The following is a 15,570-nucleotide window of genomic DNA, read 5'->3' as shown; positions in this document are numbered from 1 at the left end:
TTACCACCCACAGCTGCTTGGCACTCCTCTCTCTTTCCTCCTCCCTATCCTAACCTGGAGGTTTCTACACTTCAAATCTTACAGATGAGCTGCTCGTTTAAGAAATACCTGCTCATTTCAACCAATACAAGCCTGTCTTCAACTTTGCAGAGTTGAAGAAAGCAAGAGGGCAGTTACAAGTAGTCCCTTCAACCAGTAAATGTTTGCACCTGAGAGATATGTCCACAGTCTAAATTTTCGCCTTAGCTTACACTGATACATTATCAGTCCTTTCATAAATGGCCTCTAGTTTCTAGTAATGTCAGACTAGCACCTATTATTAGCAGTCATTTCACTGTCCTATAAATATGCAAACTGAAATGTCTTCAACTCAAGTGAGTATCTTTGTCCTTAGACTTCCAAGACAGCTTGGAAATGAAATGTACAATTACCAAGTAACTTGGAAAAAGTTACATTATTTAACAGTGTTATCAAAATACCCCAAAATCTAAGGTGTTTTTGTTCGTTTGAAGGGAATGACTTCTGCTAGACACAGAAAATTGTAGTAAGTAGATCCCTAGCAAAAACTGCTACACCCTTCCCAATGAGGATTTTTATTCATGATATCTGCTTCTAATTAAATAACTGCACTATATTATACATACCAAGGCCCAATCCTTTGCCCTTTGAAGTCAATGGCAAAGCTCCCATTGAGTTCATGGGAAAAAATGTAACTCTTTTAAGGCTCCCTTTACAGCAATTTCAACTGTTAGGTTTTTAAAATAAAGATTCAGCTTTCCCACCTTTGCCTGCAGACAACAAGCAGTACCTGATACTCCTTGTATTAGGCAGAGACTACTAGGAAGGGAAATTTGTTCTTATTGAATTATGTTCCCCTGTTATTCCGTTTGTTTTTCTTTCTGTTACTGTAAAGTGCCACAGTGGACACATGATTGCCTTGCATTACCTTTATTTTAGAAACTTTCTTGACATTCAACATTGTAGCAATTTATGCCATACGTGGCATGTTTATGCTATAGAGAACGTATAAAATGAAACCAGCAGTATAGAAAACCATAGCTTATCTACTTTCTTCATAGTTTTGACCCATCACCAGTTCATCTGCTAATGAATTGTAATATAAAACATGCTTACAAAAAACAAAGCATCCAGCTTCCTAAATGGGACCATATTTCTAAAACATACTTACAAAAAAGCAAGTTTGTAAAGTAATGATTCTATAGCTACGCAGTCTAGGATGACATAACTCTTTTGAAGCAAAAGGTTACCCGTGAGTTTGATGGCCCATCCCAGATAGAGGAAAGAGATGTCAAACAAAGAAGGGAACTTAAAGGATTCAAAATACATTTCTGTGGAAGTAGAAAGAAGACTTGTAGACAGTGTTTCCCTGCTAAACAAGAAAAGAAGACTCTGTGCTGTGCCCAGGACTGCAGCACACGATAGCGGGCTTGAGGTATAAGCCCATTGGCTCTGGCCAGCTTAGAGCTAGATTTTCATTATAATTTACCTTCCACATAAGCAACAAATAAAGCAGCCACTTCTTCACTGCTCTTAGCACCCCACTGAGAGCAAGGTGGTGAGGTGTTTTGAAGGTTTTTGGCTTTCATGCTCAACACTATGTTGTATTGGCAGGTAACCAAAAAATAGCACTTTGATTTTGGTGCATGCTGAAGTGTTTCAGTCTAAATGTGCATTTAGTCTCATCCTAACATCCATGCTGACTATGGACTACAGAGTCTAATGAAATGGGACAGATGGGAAAAGTTACAGAAAAGGAAAAAGAAATCCACTGTGTAACTTGTGTACATTAGGTCTGAAATTTAAAACCTTCAAGCTGATATCCAGGGGGTTTTTTTACTGCCAGTTTTGTTCCAGCCAATGAACGGTGCTCATAAGTACTGGTTGCAATCTAAATGTTATCATTTTTGTCCGCAGTTAATTCAATGCACAGAGTTGTTCCTCTTAAAGTTGTAGCTATCTCTGCAAATCAGTCTTATTTTATAGAGTGCTAAGCATTTAACCCATGAGATATGGTCTCTTAAAGTAATTTCTGCTGTAAATATGAAGAACACAGAGTTCTGTATTTGGAAGAAAGTCCTTCCATGATATGCATAAATGGCTAGCTGTATCCTCTCAAACAATTTGACACAATCCTAACGGGCTTTGTAAACAACATTTCCCGTTGTGATATTTTAATGTGAACTCGGCCAAAAGTCTTACTATTACATTCACATTCACAATAAGATTGCAATCGCAGAAAATGCAGAACAGTGAAATATAATAATATCATGCAGTGTATTTTAAATGTTTCCAGCAAAGAAGCTAAAAAATGAAGCAAAGCTCTACACAAAGCAGCTAATCTAATTTAGTAGGAATACACTGTTTGGTTTTTTTCAGTTTGTTTAGTTTAAATCAGTGTGAATTATGTTGTTCATTCTATTCCATTGAAAACTCTCCTAGCATGAGAGTTGGAAAAGTATCTGTTGGAAACAAGCACAAGTGAATACTACCATGTATCCAAAGCGTGCTTGTATTTGCCTAAATACTGCAGAAAGCATGCCAAAACCAGCTTGGTATGTAGTTCTGTATATCCAAAACAGGGTATACAATCATGTGCTAGTTCAGCCTGCAGTTTTTAAACAACTAGATGGGACTTTAGTACTAAACATTTCCACTGGCACAATAGCTGGAATGCAAAAGTTTGAAACTAGAAAACACAGGCTCCTAACCTTTGGAGGTACTTATAAACCTTTTCTGGTAAAGGTGTATGAATTTTTTTTCCTCATTATTTTTTAAACTAGCAATGGTATATTTTTGGGAACCGAGTTATTTATTAGTGGTCTATTTTAGTTAGATTTTGGGAACTTTAATTTGTTCCTTTGTTTTGCAAAATAAAATAACCTAACTTCTATAAAGCCCATCTTCTTCCTAGTTTGTCAATGGAAGTTTTGTCATTTACTTAAATAGAAGCCGAACTATGCCATCTAAATATATGCAAAAATGTATTGGTTATTAAATTGGGTCAAGGCTCATAACAGAGTCAAAACCCTGTCCAGAAAAGATAGATAAAACCACAATTTTCCACGTAACTCCTTATGTGACAGAATATGTAAATATGCCTTACAGGGTTTTCTGAATATCAGCAAATACCGGCTGTGTCAGATGGTCTGAAGAGTGAATTTGAGAATTAGAGTTTGTCCAGACTGCAAAAACAAACTATGTTTGGAAATTTATTAGCTAGTAAATTTAAACAAACAGTTTTAAATACAGTCTAAGTAAGGCAAGTTGTGTTTAAAATCATGTAGGTTAACTCTAAATTCCCCTCCTTTGCTGCCAAAGTTCAACTAGCATGTTTTAAACATGGCTTGCTCCGTCTACTGCTAATGCATAAAGTTGTATTCAAATTCTGATGAAAATGTCAATTGATACAAATAAGGAAATATCAGCAGGGTCACGTTAGCTCAGTACTGAGCCTTTACATAGCATGCTGAGCATTTTCATTTCAACACAGTAGCGTATAGTAAGAACCTTTACATAGCATGCTGAGCATTTTCATTTCAACACAGTAGCGTATAGTAAGAACCTACTTGACTATGCATTAACAAGTATATTTTCAGAAGCAGACTGCACCAAAGCACCAACTCCAACTCCAAGATGACTTTTAGTGTCATCTGGAGATGATCAGAAACACGGAACAGTCTCTTACCTTCATCTTACTAGGACGGTGCTCCTAGGCCATCAGTGCAGAGGCAAGCAGGGGAGCAAAAAACCACTGCTTCAGCAACTGATGGCTTATGCTCATCTGTGTGACTTAGCACTGAAATGAGCCAGGAGCACAGGTATAACACAGCTATATGCATCACGTCTCAACTAGAATGTAGAGACCAGAATCTCAGCTTTTACTAAGCTAGTTTTTCTGCCTGGAAGTGTGAGCATTTGCCAATGGTGACAATGTGAGAGAGTGACAGGAACTTGAAAAAGTTTCCGTAAACCCAGCAGCTTTGATGTACTTTGTGGAGGGACCAACTGTGTGCTAACATACCTCTCATATATGTGACAGTGACATGCTTTGCCTCACCTCAGGATCAAAAGCATAACTGTGCTAACATGTCTTATCCTTTATTTTTTTTCTACTAGACTAAGTGTAAAGGTCAACTTGATGAAAGCCACTTGGGGTGGTTCTGCATGTGTCAAGTATTTTGGATAAATGCAGAAAGTCAAACTACCACAACAGAGCCCACTTCCATATACATCCAGCATTAAGTAATCATATTCAGACATCAACTTCTCACACTGTTGGTTCAGGTTATTCCCAAGTCTTTGAGTTCCACTTCCAGTTTCAGGTTCCAGTGAATCCAAAATGATGAAACTGAGACTTGAATTGAAATCTGAGTATTTTGATGGACAAATGCACATGTCTAAAATGACCAGGCAGCCAGTGGTCACATGTCATTACTGAGCCAAAGGTAAAACTACTATTTGTGCAGCAGCAGCAGAAGTCTATTTCAGAAATTGGCAAAATAGTCACAAACTGTCTAAGTTTTTTCGTGAAGCCTAGTTGAGGCTGTTGGATTTGAACCCTGATTTATCAAAGTATTTCATAGGATTAATTAGGACTATAGTTAACATTTACAAGACAATGGAAAATTGCATGATATTTGGCATGTTTGGACATAAAAAAATGTCCGTAGTAGAGCAAAAATTTTCAGGGTGCAAAATCACATTGGTAAGAGTTTCAAAATATCCATTAAGCTCTTTCAAATAACCTGACATTTTAGAAGATAGGAATCATAATTGTAGTTATGCAGTGGCAAACTGGCATGGTAGAAATTAAAGGAAGGGAAATGTTACTATTTTATTTTTCTAAAAATTTAGTTGAAAAAAGTTGCTGAAAAAGTACATAAAATCTGTCAGCACTTTAAAAAAAAAATCGCTGTGTGTTTCTCCATATGCAATTATATATTGTTCTGCTGCTGGTCAACCAGGGACAGATCAGGATGAATGCTCTCTCAGATATAAAATGGGACAACATGATCCCCATTGAACGCATCTTTCTTGCTGAGTTGTATGTATGTAGAAATATCTCTGTATATACTACATATAGACCAGACTACTTCCGGAACTGACGTGATCTGAATTCAGTAACAAGTGAGGCACCTTGTCTCAATAACATTAGTTTCCCCACTGTTTCAAATGTGAAAACCTACAACACGATTGATTGTATAGATTTTTAAGCATCTGTTCATTTTCACTTTTAGGATATTGATAGGAAAAAGAGGAGTGAATTTCCTTTGAAGTGCTCAGAGGTCTGAGTCATGGAACTTAACGCCTTTGAATGCTAGAACTATTGGGTTAAGTTCCCAAACTTAAATTAGCAAGACTTTAACAGATGCAAACAATGAGTTCATCAAATTGCTGTTTGATGTAGGTAACAAGTATGCTGAGAATAATGTACTTCTATTGCAACCAGATAATTTAATGGAGTTACATCATAGTTGAAATATAAATCTAAATCGTCTATAGGACAACTCCATTAAATTACCTGTTGCAGAAGAGATGCTTCTTAAAGGATGTAGCTTCATTATATATAACGTAGCTGGTATTGTTAACTATTAGTAGAAAAACTCCCAGGACTTTCTTTCAAATGCTAGTCCAGAAAATAATCCATTATTTTGTACATAGAGTTTTTTTATATTTTAAATTAAAAACTGAAGAGAAATTTACAAGAAAAAATCTATGATATTAATAAAAAAAAGATTCTTTCATATATCTCACAGTGGAAACAGAAAGGAGATCACATGACACTTTGCTCTTATATATCTTGAATTCTTAGCCATTTAGGGTCACTGTTGTACTGAAATTTCCCAACTGTCTCCTGCTTTGGGAAAGCTATCCTACAGTGCAATACTGACATGGTTTAGTGTCTTGGTGCCCACAGAGCACAACTGATACAACCACTGTTTTCCTTAGCTTTATACTCCCAATTATCTTTTTTTTTTCAATAACATTCATTTATTAGTTATCATTCTTAGCACAATATGTCTTTTGACACAATATTTAAAATAGATCTTTTTTAAAGTCATTATGGTATATGTGGACAGTATATAGAACATGCAATTTCTTTTTAAGTGAAAATAAATTTTTATGAAGTAGTTACAACATTAGTGGACATAATAAAGTAAGTTGATGTACAGAGCCAGGGTTGGGAGGAGGAGGGGTGTTAAACAGTTTGTATGCCTCTACAGAAAATGAGTCAAATGTTTTCAAAATTTACATTTTTAATAAGAGTTAAAAATGGACAAAATGATACTTTGTGATACTTAAAAAAAATTCGATTTGTTGCAATCTCACATCTAACAAATTACTGAAATGTCTTGAATCTAATTTAATGGTTGTAAAATTATTTGCTGATGAAAATTTCCTATTTTATTTGCTGGTTAGAAAAAATACTGAGATATTTCTTGGGAAGGCAAAACATTTGTCTCTATCTCTGTGTTAACACTTTGCATGATAATGGAAGACAATACTGCAGGCAAAACTCATTGATTTTAGTGGGATTGCTACTTACATGTATGCTTTAAGAACTAGGCAACAAACAATGGGGGGAGGGTTTTAATATTTTTAAATAAATGTAATAAAACAATATTTTAAAAGGTGTAAAACAAACTGGTAAAAGTTGCTTCTGGCAGTAAACTGCAGCGACTTATTTCATTAGCTTTAAAAACAGTGTGTTTCCTTTATCAAAAGGGTAGATAAGTGTGAATTTGGGCTTTTTGTATCCTGCCACATTTTCATGGATTATCTCATTTCCCTCCGCTTCACATCCCTCTCTCCATTAGATCTGTATCACAACCACTGCTCTGCTCATGACTGGGACCTGAGTGTGCTTCCCTCTGCAGCAGTCCAGGGGTATATTGTGCTCAGGTTGTGTCGGCAACCAGGCGAGCAACCCCTCTGCAGCTTTCCCAGCTCCTGCGAGCTGAGACATCAAAACCAGAAATACACGCTTCTGACAAAATCTCAGTGTAAATTGGCAATGACCCACTGGTTCCATGGAGCTACATTAGTATGTACCAGTAGAGAAGCTGAACCTTGAATTGAAAAAAAAACAACCAAAAAAACCCATAACAATTTTTCATTGTGTTTAAGAAACACAGCGTTTGATTTTGGAGCCAGTAGGAAAATTACTATGCAGTAGTTGGGTAGTTCTTTTTTCTTTCAAGAGTTACTAGATTCACTTTTCACAGATAACGGAATAAAAGCTGAAAACATTGCCTCTCCCCAAAAAAGGTCACACACAGTGTAGCTGCAGACCCCCCACCTCGCCGTGCCTCAACCTGCTGCTGGTGCCTGACCTGGAGACCCACGTCTGCGCGCCTCGCAGAGAGCCCAGCCTCTCCGGGGAGGACGGCGAAGCCTGCTGACAGAGTGAGTCCCAAAGAAAGCTGTGGCCTGTCAACTCTAAGTTTCAGGTTTTCAGCCAGATAGTAGTGTCAATTTTCAAATCTTGCTGATCCTGACTAACTCTTAAGTGTGGAGAAATGAATGATCTAAACTCATAAAGCACCCAGTCCACCATGCTTGCAACACTTATATATGCTAATACACATGTACTCTTACAAAAGCATTCTGAAGTATTGTATTGCGTGGCCTTTTGATGGGGTTCATTTGCAAGAAAACAAACTCATGCTGCTTTGATTTTTTTTTTCCTAATAATACATATTTTTTTTTCTAAATTTAGATATATTTTACTGGTGGATTTTCCCATTAGAATTAAGGCACAATTGTTACCATGTGTTCTCAAGTCCCAAATTTTAGTGGTAAAACAGAACTCAGACTTAAGTGCCATAGTCTAGGATGTGAATATGAAAAAAAATTGTATAGCCCATTTTTATCAGAAAAACTAAAGCTTCATCAGAATCTCGTGTTCAAACTACTGTGCTTTTTTTTTTTTACTTTTGGTTTTATGTAATCAAGGCCACTTGCCTTTTACCGTTACTTAGAATTTTTTAAGTTCTAGCTACAAGCTTTCACTAGATGGCAGGATTCCACTGTCATCTATTATCAGTGGCTTTACTTGTAAAGCAACAGTTGCCCATCGGTAGGAAAAAAATTTAAACATGTTCAAGTTTTGCAAAATATAAGAACAAACAAAACACTTAACAGTAATGAGAAAAATGATACATACACTCAATAAATCATAGCTCTATTACTGAATATGATTAATATTATGGGCTGGAAATCATTGAAAATAATAATGAAAGACGTTCTTTTCTTGACAGAGGAACTAAAAGGACCTTCTTTTAGGAAATGAGGTAGATTAACTGATCCAGTGAATTAAATTTAAGTAATTAATAAATATATTGACAGCTTAAGAAAGTTAGAGCTTAAATAGCTAAACTACTGATCTAAAATACTGTATCAAAGTACAAAAACCTTAACGCTCAATGTACTGGATTACCAAGATACTAAAAGGTGAAAAGATACATTTCAATCTCTCTCCCTCAGTTTAACAAGGCAGAATTCATTGTATGATGATCAGTCCCAGTATCATTTCAATCAGTGGTATTTTGCTGACCTCGGAGCTCTGGACAAAATTTGTCCCTCTTGTCTAGGAGAACAGAATGCAGCTCCATAAGTTACATAAGCCTTAATAACCGTCAAATCTTTATTGCTGCACCAGTGGAGAAGCTGTTGTAATGGAGTGAGCACTGATTTTTAGCAAAGCTACTTCTTAACTATTATTTTTGCAACTTGGGGTTACCAATTCTTATTTCTTATTTATTCTGAATTTCTGCTGTCTGTTTTGCTCTCATTTTATACATGAAGATAATTTATGAATTGTTCAGTAATTTTTGGTGTTGCTCATGAAATATAAGAGGGAATGTTTGGCATCTATTAAAGCTGCTTCTAAGACTGGATAAGTTTCCAAAACCAGAGATAACTCAGTGTAATGCTTTCCAGGATTCCCAAAATAGTAAGAACATTTTCTCACGATAAAGCTGTATTTATTCTATGCCTAGAGTAAAAAAAGTATCATAGATGACTGAAACAGCATTTCCTAATACAAGATTCAGTTTTGCGATATGTCGAGTGCATTCAAAAACATACAGCAAATCAAACAGGAGCTGAAAGGCATACATCATTTCACAATTTCAAACCTTTAACATTTAAGAAATTGTTTGCAATACTTGCAAGCTACCAAAAAGTAATCATTCCTTTTTATTGAAACAAACATAATCAGCACCTGTAGAATCTCTGCAAAACGTTAGCAAATTCAAACAAGCATCACGATAAGATCCACACCAACCACTTCACTGGAAGCAGTATATTTTTAAACAAATATTCTCTTCACTTGTTCACAAAACACTGATAACATCTTTCTCTCATGATCCTACCTTGGCGATTTGCAAAGGCTGCTTTTGCTCCTTGCCACCTTGCAATCTAAAGCCCCAAGGTGCCCCTCCACTCATAGCAATGCAGAGATAATCCCCTGTGCCCATTTTCCTGGTGCAGTTAGGCAGCATTCATTTACAGAAGAACATGAAAAATTTGTCTTGCAGATGTTCAGCGAGCTGGAGATTTGTCTGCTAGGCAGAGCTGGAGACCCAGAGCACCACACTGTTGCTGCTGCTGTGTACTGCACTAGCAAATGTAGTCATTCAGAAGAATGTAAGAGCTCCCTCGGATCGAGGGCACAGCCCACTCTTTCGTCAGATTTCTACGCTCAGCCCACCTTCAAAGTAAAGTAAGTAATGTTGAGCAAATGCACACAAAGAGACTCGGCCATGAGGCAGAAAAGGCTGTATTTAAACATGACTCTCCTGACAGCTAAATCAAAACAGCAGCAAAAAGAAGTGTACATTTCCCAGTGACAATTTAGGATGTGAGTTTACTTTAGTAAATGGTGCCAGATGTTTTAAACTCTGATTTACCCATTTCTTGCATTCATACTCCAAACAAAGAAGAAAGCAAGTGAAACATCATGTACATCCTCTGAATAACTAATACACTTAGATTGAACTAAGTTTACGATTTTCATCTCTACCCCGCATGCACTTTCTGCAGCACTGCAGGCATGCAAAAAAAAAAAAAAAAAAAAGAAGAAAAGCTTTATAATTCCCTGTCTTGGAATTGCTTCTTTTGCTGGTTCTCTCTAACTTCAGTATAGTTTAACATGCACTGCTATTTAGCAATAACCTGAATTATTACTGGACCCTAATAGTACCTGTTCTTATGCAGCCTGTTGCCTTTCCTACTGGAGAGGGGAAGAGAATTAGTGGAATGAAGTATCAGATCTCTCTACTGATGCTATCAATGGATGATTTGCATTGTGTCATTAAAGGGGAACCTTACTATAAGCATTAAAAAAAAAAAAAAAGGATTCAGTGGGAAGATAATTTGCCAGTGCCTTACAAGACCTGGGCTCAGTTCTGTTCCCGGTTGCTGACTTGGAGTAATGCAGACTGTAAACAGCTGAGCTCCTCCAGGTCTAGTTGGAGTGATTTAAGAGGTGACTGTTCTTCAGCAAGGGATGAATATTCCCCTAGCTGAGTGTTAACAACTGACAGTGTAAGCGCTTCTACTCACCTCAGCCCAAAGTCGGTTAGCTTGTTTTAAATCACATCCCATTTTGAACTAAGCTGGTCTTAAAGCAGAGTGTTCACCAGGTGGGCAGAAACATCTTTAATGGCCAGACCTCTTGCTTTGAGACCTAGGTTGTTGGGGTTTAATGTCAGATTCCCACAGCGTAAATTCCATGGAGGTCCCTGTACAATGTGTTTTCGGTTCGCTGGTTCTAGGTCTTCAGAGATGTCAGAGCAACAGAGAGCACTTGGCATTTGAGTTAAACAACTTTGCATCTTAAGTAGCTGGTAACTGTTGAGGCTTTAAACGTAAGCCTGTGTGTCTGTCAATTAAGTGTCCTGGAGTGATGCTTCCTTACACTATAGCAATGTTCTTTAAAGACCACTAGGCAAAATATCAAGGTAGAGACAGGATCTTCTGTTAAACTGGAATATTATGGATGGAAAAAGTAGACAGGCTTTTAGATGCTTGAGCCCTTTCATCAAGCCTCTGAAGACAGTAAGGTAACCCAAAGACTGGGTGGAGACAAGCTCCCTAATCAAACAGAGGAAAATGTTACTCTCTAAATATCAGGATTTAATGGGAGGAAGAGCGCTTTCTTTATTGACTACAAGTCAAAGGCTCTGGAGAAGCAAAACAAGCACAGCTTGCCATATAATTAAATATTTAAGGAAAACACTATCAGAGAAGCCCTACTCAGAAAGGGAATTCTGGCCTGGTCTTTAAAGGAACTTTGCTAGACAACCCTGAGTGAAGACACCTCCTTTAAAATAACTCAGTTCAAGGTGGCTAACTGCTTCTTATTATCTTGTGCAGTGTTGATATGTTGCTATAGCAGACAGTTTTTTAGTCTTTCCCTAGGCAGAATCTTGCTTTAGATGAAATTATCTCCCTTTTGCCTAATGATGCACAGTTTTATAGATACTTTTGTGACAATAAAATTCTGAAGTATATAGCTGCAAAAAATGCCCTATGACACTCTGGTAAATACAAAAATAAACATTTTTTTTTAGGAAAATTAATCACGTAATTATCAGCCCTTCAAATGTCATAAATCTGTGATGGAATTTATATGTTTGATTACTGTTAGGGTGTTTTGAGCTTGTATTAGGCTCTCTTTTATCATTTTGGTAAAAGGGAATAATCAAATCTGATCTGTGTTTCTGAACTTCTTCATATACTTATTGTAGAAAACAAATTAAGGAGAGACACCTCTGCATTTGGATGGTCATATATTTGATGGGAATTTGTACTAGATGTAGATGCTTCTATCTCCTTTAACCATATAACAGAACTGTGTAAAACGATAAAACAGAAGAATCTTGATTAGTCATTGCTCAGCTGAAAAGATAACCAGTCAGAACACCAGGATCTGTTTGATTTAGTTGTATGACATACATGAAATGTCTCCGTACAGCTGCTGAAGTATCAGTAGTTGGTGTTCCTTGAAGTTAATCCCCCATCTTCTATTTGACGTCCTTAAGGCAAAAGAGCAGAGAGAAGGACTTTAACTTTGATTGTGTCATAGCAAAACACATAGCAAAATCATGCCAATGGTTTTGGCTAAAATCACCATGTAAAACATTAGAGAAATTTCTCTTAAAAGCAAAATTAACAGTTGTCTACAACATTGTGCGCTAGTTTTTTAGGTCCTTAAAGTTGAATACTTTAGTGTTTGTTTAATGTTGTACTGGCTTCTAATCTGTGAAATCCACATGGCGCTCTAGAAGTTAAATCATCTTGTGGAAGTAATGGCAACAATAGATAACATCATTGGTGCTGTAAGATCTCTGCTCTCCAAAGAAAAGTTCTTTATTTTCTGCTGAGTTTGTATATATATATTGTGTCATACTAATTACTCCAGAACAAGTTGTGAAAAGAATGTAATATTTAACCAACAAACCAAAACCCCCCAAAATCTTTAAACTAAGAGTAACCCAGTATAATGACAAAATTTGGGGGACATTTAAACCTGGTACATTTAAACTGATGTAGGACTCTGCTTGGTCAGGCAGGAATTGTAGTCCTGACAGGAGAACAAAGATAGGAAAGATAAAGTTTTTCTAGTCAGTATGTTGAGGGGGTTTTATAACAACAATTCCAAACAAATTGCTGCTTTTTTCTTCTGAGGGAGAATTTTTTGCTTGCTCCGCAGTAAGGAAAACATTTGAAGTGTGTAACTAAACTATTCCCATGATGGCTTCCCAAAAGCTTCCCAAAGCTTCCTATATCCTAATCTAACAAATAATACTCCATAGGCATTAACAACTCCCATTTGCCTTATATGACTTTCTTAAATGCTTATGCCACAGCATATCTTGCTTTTTAATATTAGTCTTATCTTGTTGTACATTCTCTGCATCCTTTGGGATTTCTAAATGCTGGTCAGAAACTGGACATCATGATAAAAGCAGAGTCATTCGTGGAGTTCATGACATTTTGGTCGCTGTGGTCTCTATAGCATAAATAAATAGCATAAATTCCGAGATAAGTTTTGAAATCCACTGAAAAATTTAAAGCTAATAGCAAGCACAGCCACTTAACTACTGCCACCATCTCAATCATTTCACTAAAATCTAAAGATCCAGTTCTAGGCAACAAGTGGTAAAAATTTTATGTCACAAAAAATAATTTTATAAACTTGGCAAATGACAAATGCCAGAACTCACCCAACATCTATCTGAGCCCAAATACAGGTAAAGCTTTGGCTTGAATCTGATCTTCTATGATGAGATCTGTATGAAAAAATTTCCAGGTCAAACACCCACCTGCTTCTCTGCTTTCAAGAACTGCCAGTCAAAAAATCTAGCACATTAGCCTTGATGAGCTGTGATAAACTAAGAATAGCCATACTTAGACCAAAGTGAGGCCATCTACCCTAAAATGTTGTCTTTGATAGTCGGTGGAGAATGGTTGCTTAGGAAAAAGAATAAGAACGTGGAAAATGTATGCTACTTTCCTCAGGCAGCCTCCAGTGACTTCCACTCAAAAACTTCCTCAGCCGGATGCAGTTCCTCTGTACTTAGTTACGAATTTCTCTTCCATGAACTTTTCCATGTGGTTTCCTCTTGAGCCCACATAACTTTAAGTATCTATAGCTTATTGTAGGAAGTCATCCCTAACTACATTGTGACATAAAGAATCATCTTTTCTTCTTTGAATCCGGATCCTACAGATTCATTTGATGTCCTCTGCTTCTTGGATCAGAGGAAACTGTGACCAAGCAATCCCCAACCACACTTTCCAGGCACTTATTTTATAGACCTCTTACATATCCATCTCGGTCATCTTTTTTTAAGGGAAGAAGAACAGAATAATTAGTCATTCTTTATACAAAATCTGTCTCATAACTTTCATTATCCTCATTGCCTTTCTCTACATCCTCTGTAGTTCTCTATCCTTTTTGACATGGGGGCCTGGAATGCCACACAATCTTCAGACTGCAGACAAAGTTGGGATTTATACAATAACATGATGATATCATCTGCTTTGTTCTCTAGTTGCTAACCCCAACATTGCTAACACCTGACTTGCTTTTTCAGACACTGCTGAGTTGATATTTTCATGGTACTATCTTTTAAAATCTTAAAATCTTGTATGATGATAGTCAGTTCAAACCTTGTTGTTTCATATGTGAATTAATGGTTTTTTCCCCAGTGTGTATCACCTTATACTTCTAAGCCATGTTATGGTATGGCTGCTTAGTTTTCTTAAAAGCCTTCAGTGAAGGAATTTGTTGAAAGCCTTTTGTAAATCCAAGATCAACCAGATCACCCTTATCCACGTGTTTTTTGATCCCCTCGAAGGACTGCCTTATGTTTGTGAGGCAGGACTTCCTTTTATGAAAACCTTTTTAACTCTTCCCAGATAAGTCATATTTATCCAGATGTCCACTGTTCCTTATTATAGTTTCCACCTATTTGTTTTGTATAGATATCGGCATGACAGGTTTGCTGTTTTCTGAATCTCTCTTGGAACACTTTTGTTAAAAAATGGCACTCCCTAATCTCAGGTAACAGTTTTAAGTAAGAGTCTGCTATTTCAGCCTTGAATTCCTTTAAAGCTCTGTGTGGTCTTGGCGACTACTTCTTAATTTTATTTGCCTCATCTACTGTCACTTGTCCATATATTCTCTTCTCTTATTGTCATACTCATTTATGATTCTGAACAGTTTTACTGCAAGTGGATTTATCTAAAATCTAATTTAAATCAAGTAGTTCTGTACCTGAGTTCAGAAGATATTCTACAAATGTGAGAAGAAATAAGACATATGTTCATCTTTCATTCAGCAATAAAAGAAAAGCTGTCATTTCACCTACAGTTTCCTAAAATAGTATCCTAAGTCTGTGGATTCTTTAAAAATGCAAACCTTTCCACCCAATCCTTAGTAATGAGGAAAAGAGAGAGGGAAAGGGGATATCATGATCTCTAATTTATGGGCAGCATTTTACTGCTGTAAATACCCAGATGGTCTGATTTCCTCCTTTTTATGCGTTTCATTTTCTTTTCCTACCTGATTTTTTTCACATAAAATCAACATAAGCTAGTTCCTTAAAAATGCCTATTTTAACAGCTTTCTAGTAGATTCTAACTGTATCATCTGTAAACAATCTAATAAACTACCCAATTTATTGTAGGATGTGATTTTAGCCAAATGGGAGAATCAGCACGGGGAAAAAAAAGAAAAAAAATTGACAGTGCTTTTTTGTTTGTTTGTTTATTAATTACATGGAAATACCCACTTGTAAATACATAGCTAATTTAATGGAACGAAAGATAAAATCACAGCCATGCCACTTAGAAAACATGACATACAGTCTATTCCAAATGAAGTGAAAATCACCTTTTCTAGTATATCCTTTAAAATTAGATTTTTTTTAAAGTGACTCCTGCAAGCTGGGTAATGTAAGGCGACATAGCATATGTTATTGTCCCCAGTCATTGCCTAATAACATTCCTTTCTTCATAGTAGTACAACTTAGT

At 36.5% G+C, this 15,570-nt stretch overlaps 1 protein-coding gene and 1 long non-coding RNA gene across 2 annotated transcripts in view; one reads left to right on the top strand and one right to left on the bottom strand.

The window, feature by feature from the left end:
• The window catches only part of SYNPO2 (synaptopodin 2), a 98,772-nt gene extending 89,134 nt beyond the window's left edge, over positions 1 to 9,638 (bottom strand). Inside the window, exon 1 of the mRNA XM_052814007.1 lies at positions 9,399 to 9,638. Within this exon, the coding sequence (XP_052669967.1) occupies positions 9,399 to 9,527 (129 nt within the window). The 5' untranslated portion in view covers positions 9,528 to 9,638. The remainder of the gene's footprint in view (positions 1 to 9,398) is intronic.
• LOC128154060 (uncharacterized) overlaps positions 1 to 9,742 on the top strand; it is a 62,110-nt gene extending 52,368 nt beyond the window's left edge. The window contains exons 4-5 of the long non-coding RNA XR_008239225.1: positions 7,291 to 7,428; positions 9,564 to 9,742. This is a non-coding gene — a long non-coding RNA (uncharacterized LOC128154060). The remainder of the gene's footprint in view (positions 1 to 7,290; positions 7,429 to 9,563) is intronic.
• Positions 9,743 to 15,570: the final 5,828 nt, after the last annotated feature.

Source organism: Harpia harpyja, chromosome 2 (assembly GCF_026419915.1).
Source record: "Harpia harpyja isolate bHarHar1 chromosome 2, bHarHar1 primary haplotype, whole genome shotgun sequence".
Taxonomy (NCBI): domain Eukaryota; kingdom Metazoa; phylum Chordata; class Aves; order Accipitriformes; family Accipitridae; genus Harpia; species Harpia harpyja.
Note: the sequence above shows the minus strand (reverse complement) of the source record. Positions and strands in the feature narration are given on the sequence as shown.